The 12,104-nt window shown below is 33.5% G+C and overlaps 2 protein-coding genes across 2 annotated transcripts in view; one reads left to right on the top strand and one right to left on the bottom strand.

Moving 5' to 3' along the window:
• Positions 1-12,104, top strand: part of LOC308546626 (olfactory receptor 4F3/4F16/4F29-like) — a gene marked incomplete at both ends in the record, with an annotated part of 168,970 nt that overhangs the window by 117,745 nt on the left and 39,121 nt on the right. The window lies entirely within an intron of this gene.
• LOC308564410 (olfactory receptor 4L1-like) lies at positions 5,308-6,237 on the bottom strand (the record flags this gene model as incomplete). The annotated part of the gene is made up of 1 exon (XM_081152613.1): positions 5,308-6,237. The coding sequence occupies one exon, from the start codon at positions 6,235-6,237 to the stop codon at positions 5,308-5,310; it is 930 nt and encodes a 309-aa protein (XP_081008739.1).

Raw genomic sequence — 12,104 nt, 5'->3', positions numbered from 1 at the left:
ACATATTTATATATAAATATATAATTACATATATTAATATATATATAAAGTTTAATATATATAAAACATGTATATATGTATACATACGCACAAAGACTAAGAGTCAAATGTTCTAAACTACATTTTAATTTACAAAACATTGCCATTTATTGAAGTCCTTGTGTAATAAATAATTTACTAGTGAATCAGATTTATTTTGCTGAAAAGAAAAGAGCTAATTGGAAAATACTATTAATTATAGTACACTGCTAGTTTAATACATGAGACAAAATTAGAGACAAATATAGCACACAAAAATGCAATAGGGAGGAGAATATAAAAAACAAACAAATAAGATATTTATTAAAGTCCAGCTAACTTAGAATTCCTTTCCCCCAGGCCTATTTTTACCTTGGAGAATGAAATGACACATTGGCTATAAGAACATATAGATGGCTAGGAGCTCCCCAAGGGAGAGAAAAAACTAAGTTTCCGGTAAAGAAACAAAGCAATAAATTGTCCTACAATAATTAAATCACTTCCACAGTGTGCCCAAAAGTTTTCATTGCCAGTACTATTGAAAGGATACTATCCCAAATACTATGTCAACCACTTTATTTATTGCTTTTGCTATTCTTTTTTACCAGTCTGTTTTTATTTTTGTTTATTATATGAGAAATAATTTGCAGATGTTAAGATGAACAAACCTTAAATGCATAGATTGATATTTTCCCCCAATATGTGCACGTGTAAAACCACTATACTTATCAAATTATAAAATATCTCTTTCATGCCAAAAATTTCCCTTGGGCCCCTTTGCCATAAATATTCATCATCAGAACTAATGACTATTTTCATTTCTATCACTAAACATCAGTTTTGTCTATTCTTGAATTTTATTTAAATAAAATTTCACTGTTTGGTTTTGAGTGTCTCCTGCCTAACGTAATATTTTTGAGATGTATCTGTTGTTTCATGCACTAGTTTTAAGGGAATTTTAAATTTATTACTAAGTAGTATTCCACTGCGTGAATGTACTCTAATCCCATTTGGTGTCTACTTCTCAGGTGACCTAAGCTAACATAATTGGTACTGGGAGTGGTCTGAGAAAACAGGTGATAAATGGGGACTTGTGGCTGATTCACTCACCTCCTGGTGGGCAAATAAGACTACATTGTAAGTGGTAGAAGGGACACAGGTAGACCCTGGCATGATACAGGTGCCTGATTGCTAAAGATTTCACTGGTGATGATTTGGGAAAACATCTTGTTGGAAAGAAATGCTACTGCAGGTGAATAATTCAGTCTTTTGAAAAATACAGGGGAGAAAAATTCCTGCAAGTAGTACAGTTTGCTTATTGCTAAGTTGTATTGGTGCCTGTGTGCCAGGGGCAGGGTCTCCAGTGAGAGGGTGTCCTGAATCTCCTTACCTGGTTTTTCATTCCCATAGGGTGCAGGAGACTTTCAATTAGTTTCTGATTTCTCACCAGGGTAATTTGTCCATGAATTCTTGCTGAACTGATGTGCTTGTGGGAGAAAGGAGAGATTCCTACTCTGCTATGGTGCTGACATCACTCCTAGCACCAAGTATTGATGCATGCTGCAAGTGGTTAATCTTGAAAACATTAGGCTAAAGGAGAGAAGCCAAACACAAAAGACCGTATCCTTGTTCCTCTTCTGCCAGACCTAGATAACCATTAATCGACTTTCAGTCTTTAAAGATTGTCCTATTTTGGACATTTCATACAAAAGGACTCATGCAATATATGGTCCTTAGAGACTCATTTCTTTCACATAGCCTAATTTTTCAAGATTCACCCATGTGGTAGCATGTGTCAGTCCTTGATTCTTTTTCATTGCCAAGTAATATTTCATTATATGAACAAACCACATTTTGTTTATCCATTCATCAGTTGATGACCATTTGGTTTTTTAAAAATTTTTGACTATTATGGTTAAAGCTGCTATAACCATTTATGTACAATTTTTTGAGAGGGATATGTGTTTTTATTTCTTTTGTGTGTATATTTGTAGTGAAATTGTTAGGTCACATGGTAACTCTATGTTTAACATTTTGAAGAGCTGGCAAATTTTTCTCTAAAATCATTGTACAAATTTACATTACACCAGCAATATATGAAGATTTTAATTGCTCCTTGTTATTGTCTGTCTTTTTTATGATAGTCTTTCTAGTGTGTGTGAAGTAATATCTTACTGTGATTTTGATTTGTATTTCCCTAGTGACTAATGCTAAGCATCTTTACATGTACTTATTGGCTATTTATATATCTGTTTGGAGACATCTATTTAGATCCTTTGTGCATTTTTAATTGAGTTATTTGCCTTTTTATTCTAGAATTATAAGAGTTTTTATGTATCTTGGACACAAGACCCTTATCAGATAAATGGTTTATAAATATTTTTTCCCATTCTGTTCATTGTCTTCTCACTGTCTCCTGACTCTCACTTATGCTGTGGTTATTGTTTATTTATCATGTGATTTTTTTTATTGTAAGTTTTTATTTTTAAAGCTTTATAGTGAGAGTTCAGTGCAACCAGTTCTCAGGGAGCACTTTTTCCAGTGTTTACTCTGCCAAATCCTGAGCCTACACACTTCAATATCAAGTTAAAAGAAAATTCTCTCCTAAATGTAATGAAACATACAAAGAGTGTGATGACAATCCAAATCCTTGTTAGGGAAGCATTTATTTTCATCTGCACCAAGAATCAAATTTGAGATACACACATGTTTTTTCTGCTTCTGCTTTATTATGCTTTTCTTTTTTTTTTTTATAATTGGATCCCTCAAAAAGGCCTCCCATCAATCTCCATCACTGATCAGGCTCAAAGTGAAATCATATGGTACTTGTCTTTCTCTGACTGGCTTATTTCACTTAGCATAATACACTCCAACTCCATCCATGTTGTGAGATTTCCTTTTTTTATATTTATTTTTTGCAGCCAAGTAGTATTCCATTGTGTAAATGTACCAGAGCTTGCTTGCTTATTTATTTATTTATTTATTTATTTATTTATTTATTTATTTATTTATTTATTATTGTTCAAAACACTACAGATGTCCCTTTTTCTCCCCATTGACCCATTCCACCCTTCCCCACTCCCCTCCTCAGTCCCTCACTATACCATTGTCTGTGTCCTTGGATTATGCATATATGCATATAAATTCTTTGGTTAAGCTCTCTCCCCTACCCCGCTCCTTCCCTCTGAGATTCATCAATCTGATCTATGCCTGCATGCTACTGAATCTATTCTGTTCATCAGTTTGTTAAGTTCTTTAGATTCCACATATAATGTCCCACAGCTTTTTTATCCACTCATCTACTGATGGGCACGTGGACTAGTTACAGATCTTGGCTATTGCAAATAACGCTGCAATGAACATAGGTGAACTTGCTTTATTTCTTCTCATTCGTTTGCCTTGAATTTTTCATGTATTCAATTCTCTTTATTTAATTAAAAGGCTCTAATCCCTGTAATTCAATTACTGAAATATATGAACACCATATGCCCTTATATACTTTAATATTTTTAACAGATAACATCTCACAGTAAAGGTGTATGAATTTCTTAGTTGTAAGTATAATTGAGTAACATTTTGCTAGAATATAGTTATTTCATCTTTAAAAATTTATTCAGTATGTATCTATAAACTACTGTGCACCAAAATGTATGCTAGATATTGAAGATACATGGAACTTAGTGCCTAAAAATGAAGCTGACTTTAACATATAACTACACAAGTAATTACTACCATACTTTATACAAAAAATGGAAATTGCAGCATGCTATACATGAGTAAAATAAAAAAAGATAAACTGGCCAAGGACATATAGAAAAGATGGTCTAAAATGTAATATTTTATCTGGGTCTTACATTCTAAGAAGGAGTTAGCTGGGTGAAGAGGTGGTAGATCATTCCTGGTGAAGGGAACAGCCTGGAAATAGTCCTAGTTAAGATGCTGATGCTTTGAAGAATTCGAAAGAAGGTCAATGTGACTCTAACATTATGAAGAAGAGTATATTAAAGCATAATTCCAGGGGTAGGGCATATTATGTAGGCTTTTTAAGGCCAGTTCAGAATATGAACGTGTCTGAATGCCACGAAATAGTTTTAGTCAAGGAAGAAACATTGAGAACTGTATTTTAATGACATCACTCTGGATGCTTGTAGAGAAAGCAATGAATGGAGGAAGAATTTTTCTGGTGGTTTAGGATCAGTTACAAAGCTATTGACTAGAGCATGCAAGTAATGTTTTATCTTGAATCGGGAGAGAAAATTTAAAATTAACAAACCATGAGTCTGGGATTTCCAATTTAGCAGGCACTGTCCCCCTCATCAATGCTCCCAAGCAAATCAGATCTAGCTTGTAATTGCAATAAGGATTACAAGCACAAAAGAGGCAAATTTAACTATAGTCTGACATAAAGCTCTTGGAAAGAAAAAGTTACATTATATATTACATAAAATCAAGATGTGTGCTTCTACTTTTATCTTTGGAGGTTTGAAAGTCGACTGTGTGCCTGGTTGGTGTGGCTCAGTGGTTGAGCGTCGACCTATGATCCAGGAGATCTTGGTTCGGTTCCCTTCAGGGGGCACGTGCCCAGGTTTCACTGACTCTGTCTCATCATTGATCTCTCTCTCTCTCTCTCTCTCTCTCTCTCTCTCCTTTCCTCTCTCTGAAATCAATAAAAAATAAAATAAAAACAAAGTCAGCTGTGAATACTTATAATATTTCTGGAAGCATTTGGTTTCAAGTTTGCTCTTTGAAGTTCTATTCAAATTGTTTTCCCATTGTTTTTTCCCCACCTCTGGTATATAATCATTCTAGCATCTTATAGTCACTATACTGTTAAATTTAATTATTTATTCTTACTTTTTCTCTCGTTGTTCAAGATATTAGAATCATATTTTCCCCACTGTTGGTAACATTATTTCAATCATGACTTGTAATGGTATCTTATTTAATAATAGTATAAGTTTATGAATGTCATTAACAATCCATATCTATTAAAATCATCTCTAATAATATTTACCATATTTTTTATATTTATTTCTTTACTAGTATATATATATATATTGAATGTCTATGTAAAAGTACTCAATGATTTTGTGTCTGTTTTTGCTGCAGGCTGCTAATCATTGTTATGTGTTATAATTGCATTTGTGAATTATAAATATTTTATTATTAATTTTTTCTGTACTGGTTATGATTTTAACATAAGAAGAATAAAACCATGTATTAATATAATCTATTAAAGTTATTTTAGCATAGTACTTGAAAGTAGTGTTAATTATATTGTGCTTAAATTTAGAAGTTCTGTGTAGAGTTAGCACATAATTTTATCATTGCCCGTTGCATTTTCTGATTTCTCAGAGTATAAATAATAGGATTTAGGAAGGGTGTGATAACAGTGTAAAATACAGAAAGGATTTTATTGCCTGCAAAGCTATTGAATGGCCAGGCATAGATAAAGACACAAGGTCCAAAGAACAGAGTGACAACGATGACATGTGCAGACAATGTGGACAGAGCCTTGGAGAGCCCTCCAGGTGATCTTTGCCATACAGTGACCAGGATGACAGTGTAGGAGACAAGCAGGAGGGTGAAACAGATGAGTGAGAGCAGGCCACTGTCAGCAATGACAAATAATTCCAAAGTATATGTTTTGATACAAGCAAGGTTAATCACAAGGGGAAGGTCACAAAATATATTGTCTACAACATTGGGGCCACAGAAAGGCAGGTTCACTGTTAATACCATCTGGCTCATGGTGTGTATAAATCCAATTATCCATGAAAGTATCACAAACCCATTCAGCAACCGGTGGCTCATGATTGCCCTGTAGTGCAGGGGTTTACATATGGCTACGTATCTATCAAAGGCCATGGCTATCAAAAGAGTCATCTCAGCACCCCCAAAGAAGTGCAAAAAGAACATTTGGGTCATGCAGCCCCATATGGAGATGGTCTTGTGTTCAGCGAGCAAGTCTGTGATCATCTTGGGTGTGGTGACAGTGGAGAGACACATGTCCAAAAAGGAGAGGTTTCCAAGTAAGAAGTACATGGGAGAATGAAGGGTGGAGCTAAATGTTACTGTGACTATAATGAGAATGTTTCCCAACACAGTAGCACTGTAGACCAAGGAGAATGTGAGAAAGAAGAAAATCTGAAGTTCCCATTGTCCAGGAAATCCTAGTAAAACAAACTCAGTCACTACAGATCCATTTTTGAAATCCATTTACTCAGTTCAGAAAAGTAGCAGAAGTTCTTTTATATGAAAGGAATAAAAAAAAATTAAGCCACAGTTAGCACCAATAGTTTTCTATTTCTATTTAATTAATAATAGTTGGTGATATGAGAGCATGTAATCTTAAACATATCAGCCCATCCCTGTTTATAATTCGAGATTATTTTATGGGTCACATCACTTGGAAACAATATTCTTACAGTTATTCAGTAATTAAAGAGCATTTGGAGAAATGAAATTTTGTTTTCTACTGTATTCTATCAAATAATATTCATCAACTGAGCATGACTTTGTCACTAATGTGCTCATGTGAAAAAAATAGATAAGTAATTAGATTAGTATTTATTTTGCCTTTTTTTAATTACAATTTTCTTTATGTGTCACTCCTTGAGATTATGTTATCACAATATATACGCTATTAGGATTTGGAGATGAGGGACTTGTACTGTCCTATATCTCTGAAGTAATTTGCAAAGGTCATTCTATGGTTCTAAAACAAACAATGTACAAACACAAAATTAGAAACTAATTTATGCAAAGAGTCTTTGAATTCATTAAAAATAATTTTGCTTTTTAGTTTTGTTGTGTAGTATACTGAGAATTTCAGGAAACATGAGCTTAGCCTCAGATCATTTTTATCTTGTTTTCTCAAATCTTTGTATTACCATTGTTCACAGGCTTATGTGCATTATGTGTAAGTGTATGCATGTGGTGCTTTAGAAACAAATAGTGAAATACTTCAATCCTAACATATAGATTTTGCCTGGTTGTGATTTAGCACACTAAATCATCTTTACTCAACGTTTTAGACATTGTTCATAGGATTAGAGTGATCAAAATTGATCATAACAAGTAGGTGGCTTTTGTGTGCTAAGCTGTGTTCTAAGTGTTTCACATACATTGACACATTTAATATTCATAACAACCCCAAGTACTGTTATTTTCCTAATTTTTGCTTATGAGCAAACTATGGCATAGAAGTAGTTAATGGCTTACTTATGGATACATAGCTAACAAGGATTAAAGCTGGTATGAAGCCCGGTCACTCTGACACCAGAACCAGGGCTCATACCAATATACCATGTTGCCTCCAAAATTAAAGAAGTATATATGTATGGTTAAGTTATTAAATTATTAAATATTTATTGAATTCATACTTCTGCATGAATTCCTTAGGAGATATGATTCAATAGGTATGTTGGAATCCCTATATATTGTAATTAACTGCATTATCTTTCTCTTATACAGAATGAATCAATGCCCTATGGTCTAGAAAGTTTACAATCTAAAGAGACATAATTATCAAACAAAAATGTCAATAAACCATATAAGAAAATATTAAATTTAGTACAGGGTGTATGCAACATGTAAGAATTTTATTTATTTATTTTTATTTTTTTAAATATATCTTTATTGATTTCAGAGAGAGGAAAGGAGAGGGAGAGAGAGAGATAGAAACATCAATGATGAGAGAGTCATTGATCGAGCCCGCAACCCGGGCATGTGCCCTGACCGGGAATCGAACCCCCATCACCTGGATCCTAGGTCGAGGCTCAACCGCTGAGCCCCGCCCTGCCCCGCCAGGCAGCAGCATATAAGAATTTTAAAAGAATGGAGACCAATTCCAAGTGACAGCTTCAGATATGGCTTTAGGTTATTATCTTCAAAACATTTTAAAAGTAAAAACAGCCCAGCCGGTGTGGCTCAGCGGTTAAGCACTGGCCTATGATCCAGGAGGTTTGATTCCTGGTCAGGGCACATGCCTGGGTTGCAGGCTCGATTCCCAGCGGGGGACGTGCGGAAGGCAGTCGATCAATGACTCTCATCATTGATGTTTCTACCTCTCTCCCTCTCCCTCTCCCTTCCTCTCTCCGAAATCAATAGAGACATATTTAAAATAAAAAATAAAAAAATAAAAGTGAAAATACTCCTCATGGTCAGTAAACAAAAAGGACAGGTTTGGAGAACTGGAGAATGCATGAGAATTTATAGGAAGAAAAGAATTAAGAACAGCTACAAGAAGGAGTGATGAATTTAGCAAAGGGACTGAGTTCAGAGGTGAAGGTGCATAGGAATGTCTGTCCTCTTTTCTCCAACGACCTGTAATTCTCACCTTATTTTCATTTCTACTTAGGCCCTTGTCAAAAATATCCTAGCACCATTATCCAAACTTAATTCCCTCAACTGCTTTCCTTTCTTAGATATTTTAAGAAACAGATAATGCCTATAAATTGGGGAAAATAAAGCTGAAGGTGATGTAGCTCCTGCAGGCCCACCTTCAGGGGTGCGCGCAGTGGATGCTGAATGGACTGCGGGCCTGGAGGAGCACCATCCTGAGAATTTTTCCATGTAAACCTCTTTTAGGGAAGGCACGAGCCAAAACGTGTTTTATTAAGTACTCGGATATGAACATTTCTGCTCTTACTCATGCATTAATATAATATAAATTGTATTAATATAAAAATAATTTATTCAAGTAACTATTTCCTTCCTCTTTCATTATAAGCATTTTAAGAAAATAAAGATAATTTGAATCTTGATTGATTTTATGTTTTTCAAAAATTATAAATACTTATGCTAAAATACAGGTGGACCTCAAAAACATTATGCTAAGTAAGTGAAGCCTGGCACAACGGACCACATGTAGTATAAGTTCATTTGGATGAGATGCCTAGGTAATATGAATTCATAGAGACAGAGGTATAGTGATGGTCGCCTTGAGCTTGGGATTGAGTCCAAATGGGCACGAGTTTTCTTTTTGTGATGATAAAGATGATTTAAAATGAGATAGTGGTGATAGTTGCATAACTATGCAAATATAATAATCATTAAAATATGTACTTAAAATGGGTGAATTTTATACTATGTAAATTTTATTTAATAAAACTTAAACCATTATATACTTTTGCTCTTATTCTTTAGTTAAAATTATTTTTAATATATTAATTTAGTATTTTAAATACAGCTTCCAGCTGCTTGTACACAAATATCTTTCACAACAAGACAATCAATGACATGATGCAAATCCAATCTAATCTAGTTTTAAATTTTCTTAGTCCCCTATTTGAATTTATGTTTTGGATTGCTGTATGTATTTGGAAACTTACTATCCTCTGTTTTTGTTAAACAGTATTCTTGATTCTTTCCCAACTATTCAAAATACTCAAAATAAATTTCCTGAGTTATTTACATTTCCCTTCATTCCCCTAAATTTGAACATCTTGTAAGGACTTTTCCCTCTTTTTTCCTTTAAGATCTCATTTATATTTATGTTCTAATGGTATATTTTATACAGGGATTTTCCAAATATCTAGTTCTGGTCACTAATCTCCCTCACCAGCTCCTTCTCCAACTGTCATTATGATATGCTCATTTACATGTTTTGTCAATACCTGAAACTATGAAAAGAAAAACATTCTTATTCTGCAAAAAAACGTGTTTCTAGCTTTTCCATTATTTTTGATGATGGTATGAGTTATCTGGATGCTCAGGATTTACTTATCTTAATTTTATTCATCATCCTTAATAACTTACCATCTACTGTTAAATTTTACTCTGCTATATAATTGCGAGAGCATATATCCTTTAAATTTTCATAAAAATTGTTGGTTATATCTCATTGTGAAATAGTTATGTTACCTCCTAGTGAGAGAGGATTTGATATCTCAAAAGTCACATCCTTTCCTTCCAGCCAACACAAAATTAATTAAAACACCATCTTCAGTATATTAAACTTCTAATGAATGAACTCTATAATATTTTCTCTTACCTGTTCTAAAGGCACAGTGTGAAGCACAATGTGTTCACAGGATTATTTAATATTGAAAGTCTACCTTTCTCTCTCTCTCTGTGCTCTGTATATGACTCTGCATACTATTTCCTGCCTCTTTTCTAAAGATGTGATCCACTTTGGAGGCAGATTTTGTGCAGCTCTGGGAATCCAAATTTCAGTGGGAGTTGTTAAAACACTGAGGCTGCTGCCCTCGCGTGTCCAGGAAAATAGGTTTATGCTTAATTTCAGGCCCTGTAATATGCTGTTGTTGTCTCTGGGCATTGGCATGATTAAAACAGGCATGAGAGTACTGGCTGTTTGGTTGTGCTATAGTAAATGTAGACGTGTTTGACTTAACGGGCCCCTCCTCTCCCTCACATTACTCCCAAACTATCATCTCACCTTCCTTCTGACAACTTTGTGGATAATTTTTTAGATGAATAATCTCCAAAAATTTCTGAGCATAACATCCTCAATATAATAATTGTTCTATATATGTTATAAATTCACTGCTAAAAGCATATATTATATACATTAACATATTCAGAAAGTAGAAATTATAAAGAGAGTGTTAAATAATTTAAAATGTGACATTATACATTAATGGTATAATGAACTGTTTTATGCTCACTAAAGTATTAATAACTATTTTTTTATTTAGGTATTTTGCTATGAGACTTTTAGAGAATATCTAGATGGCACAAAATAGTTTCATAATCATTACACCTTTCATTATAAAATATTACAATAAATTTTTGTTTTACAAGATGGTGTTGCTTTTACAAAATTAATCATATTGGTGACTCTGGTGTACTTTGCATCACAGGCTTCAAAGTGTGTTTTAGTAACATGCCAACCAAGGATGTCATGAATGAATTTTAAATTGGTTGACATCTCTGTCACTTACCTCCAAATCTATTTTAAATCCCAGTCAAATTCACCACTTAACCCATGGATTAATGTAGATTTTGTTAGAGACATTGCTTTTATTATGAGTCATTACAGTTGATAAGAAAACATAGGCAGTAAAATCTCAGACATTTTTGGAGCAATATTTTGGCTGATATATTTTCTAGGTCAAGGGAAACAAAGGAAAAAGTAAATAGATGGAACTATATCAAACTAAAAACTTCTGCATAGCAAAGGAAATTATCAACAAAATGAAAATGAAGCTTATTGTATGGGAGAAAATATTTGGCAATGATACATGTGATAAGGGGTTATTTTCCAAAATGTAAAAAGAACTGTTTTCATCACCCAAATTAGCTGCTGAAATTGCTTCTATAATCCACTAAAAAAGCTAATGCAATGAAAATACTTTATAGTACATTTGTATTTTACAGTCATATTTTGTTTGTGTCTAGTTTGTTATAAATTTTACTGTCAATTTAATTTTCTTACCCTTGATTATAAAACCTCAGTAAGGTAAATAAGCCTATGAATCAGTCTTAATACAACCCTCAGGATATCCAATGTCAATGAGGGCTTTTTTGATGATAACAGTGACAGAATATAAACTTCAATAATTGACAAAGGTGAAAATATCATGACTCATTTTTGTATGCTTTCTAACGTATTTCACAAATTATTTATAGATCAGGCTGTTGTTTCATTAAAGCGAATCAACGATTTTCAAATTTTACCAGCTGTATCTTCTGTCATTGAAAAAAACAACTTTAATGAATAAATAATAGTCAATCTTTGTTATGAGCCAGGCACCAAACTAGAATATCCATTATCTATCATGATTTTTAGCCTTCACAAGAGCACTGTGAGAGGCATCATTCTATGCATACTACAGACAAGGAAATTAGGGCTCCAATAAGCAATTTTTCTAGATTCACTTGGCTTGTAGTTCAAAGATGGGCATTTGAACCCACACTATTAAGCAATTGCTGTGTCAATTATACTACTAAATGGTAGTTAGCAGTATGGTAAAGTGATGAAACCAACTAATATGTCCCATTAGTTTACTGTTCAACAATTAGATAAATCTGATCCACCCTAATTCATCTAATTGATATCCCTTTAAATATTTTGTGGGAATAAAAAAATCATAAATAAATTCCTTATTCAATTCATCTAG

Source organism: Miniopterus schreibersii (assembly GCF_964146895.1).
Source record: "Miniopterus schreibersii genome assembly, chromosome: 1".
In the NCBI taxonomy this organism is placed as follows: domain Eukaryota; kingdom Metazoa; phylum Chordata; class Mammalia; order Chiroptera; family Miniopteridae; genus Miniopterus; species Miniopterus schreibersii.
This window is presented reverse-complemented; position numbering and strand designations above follow the sequence as displayed.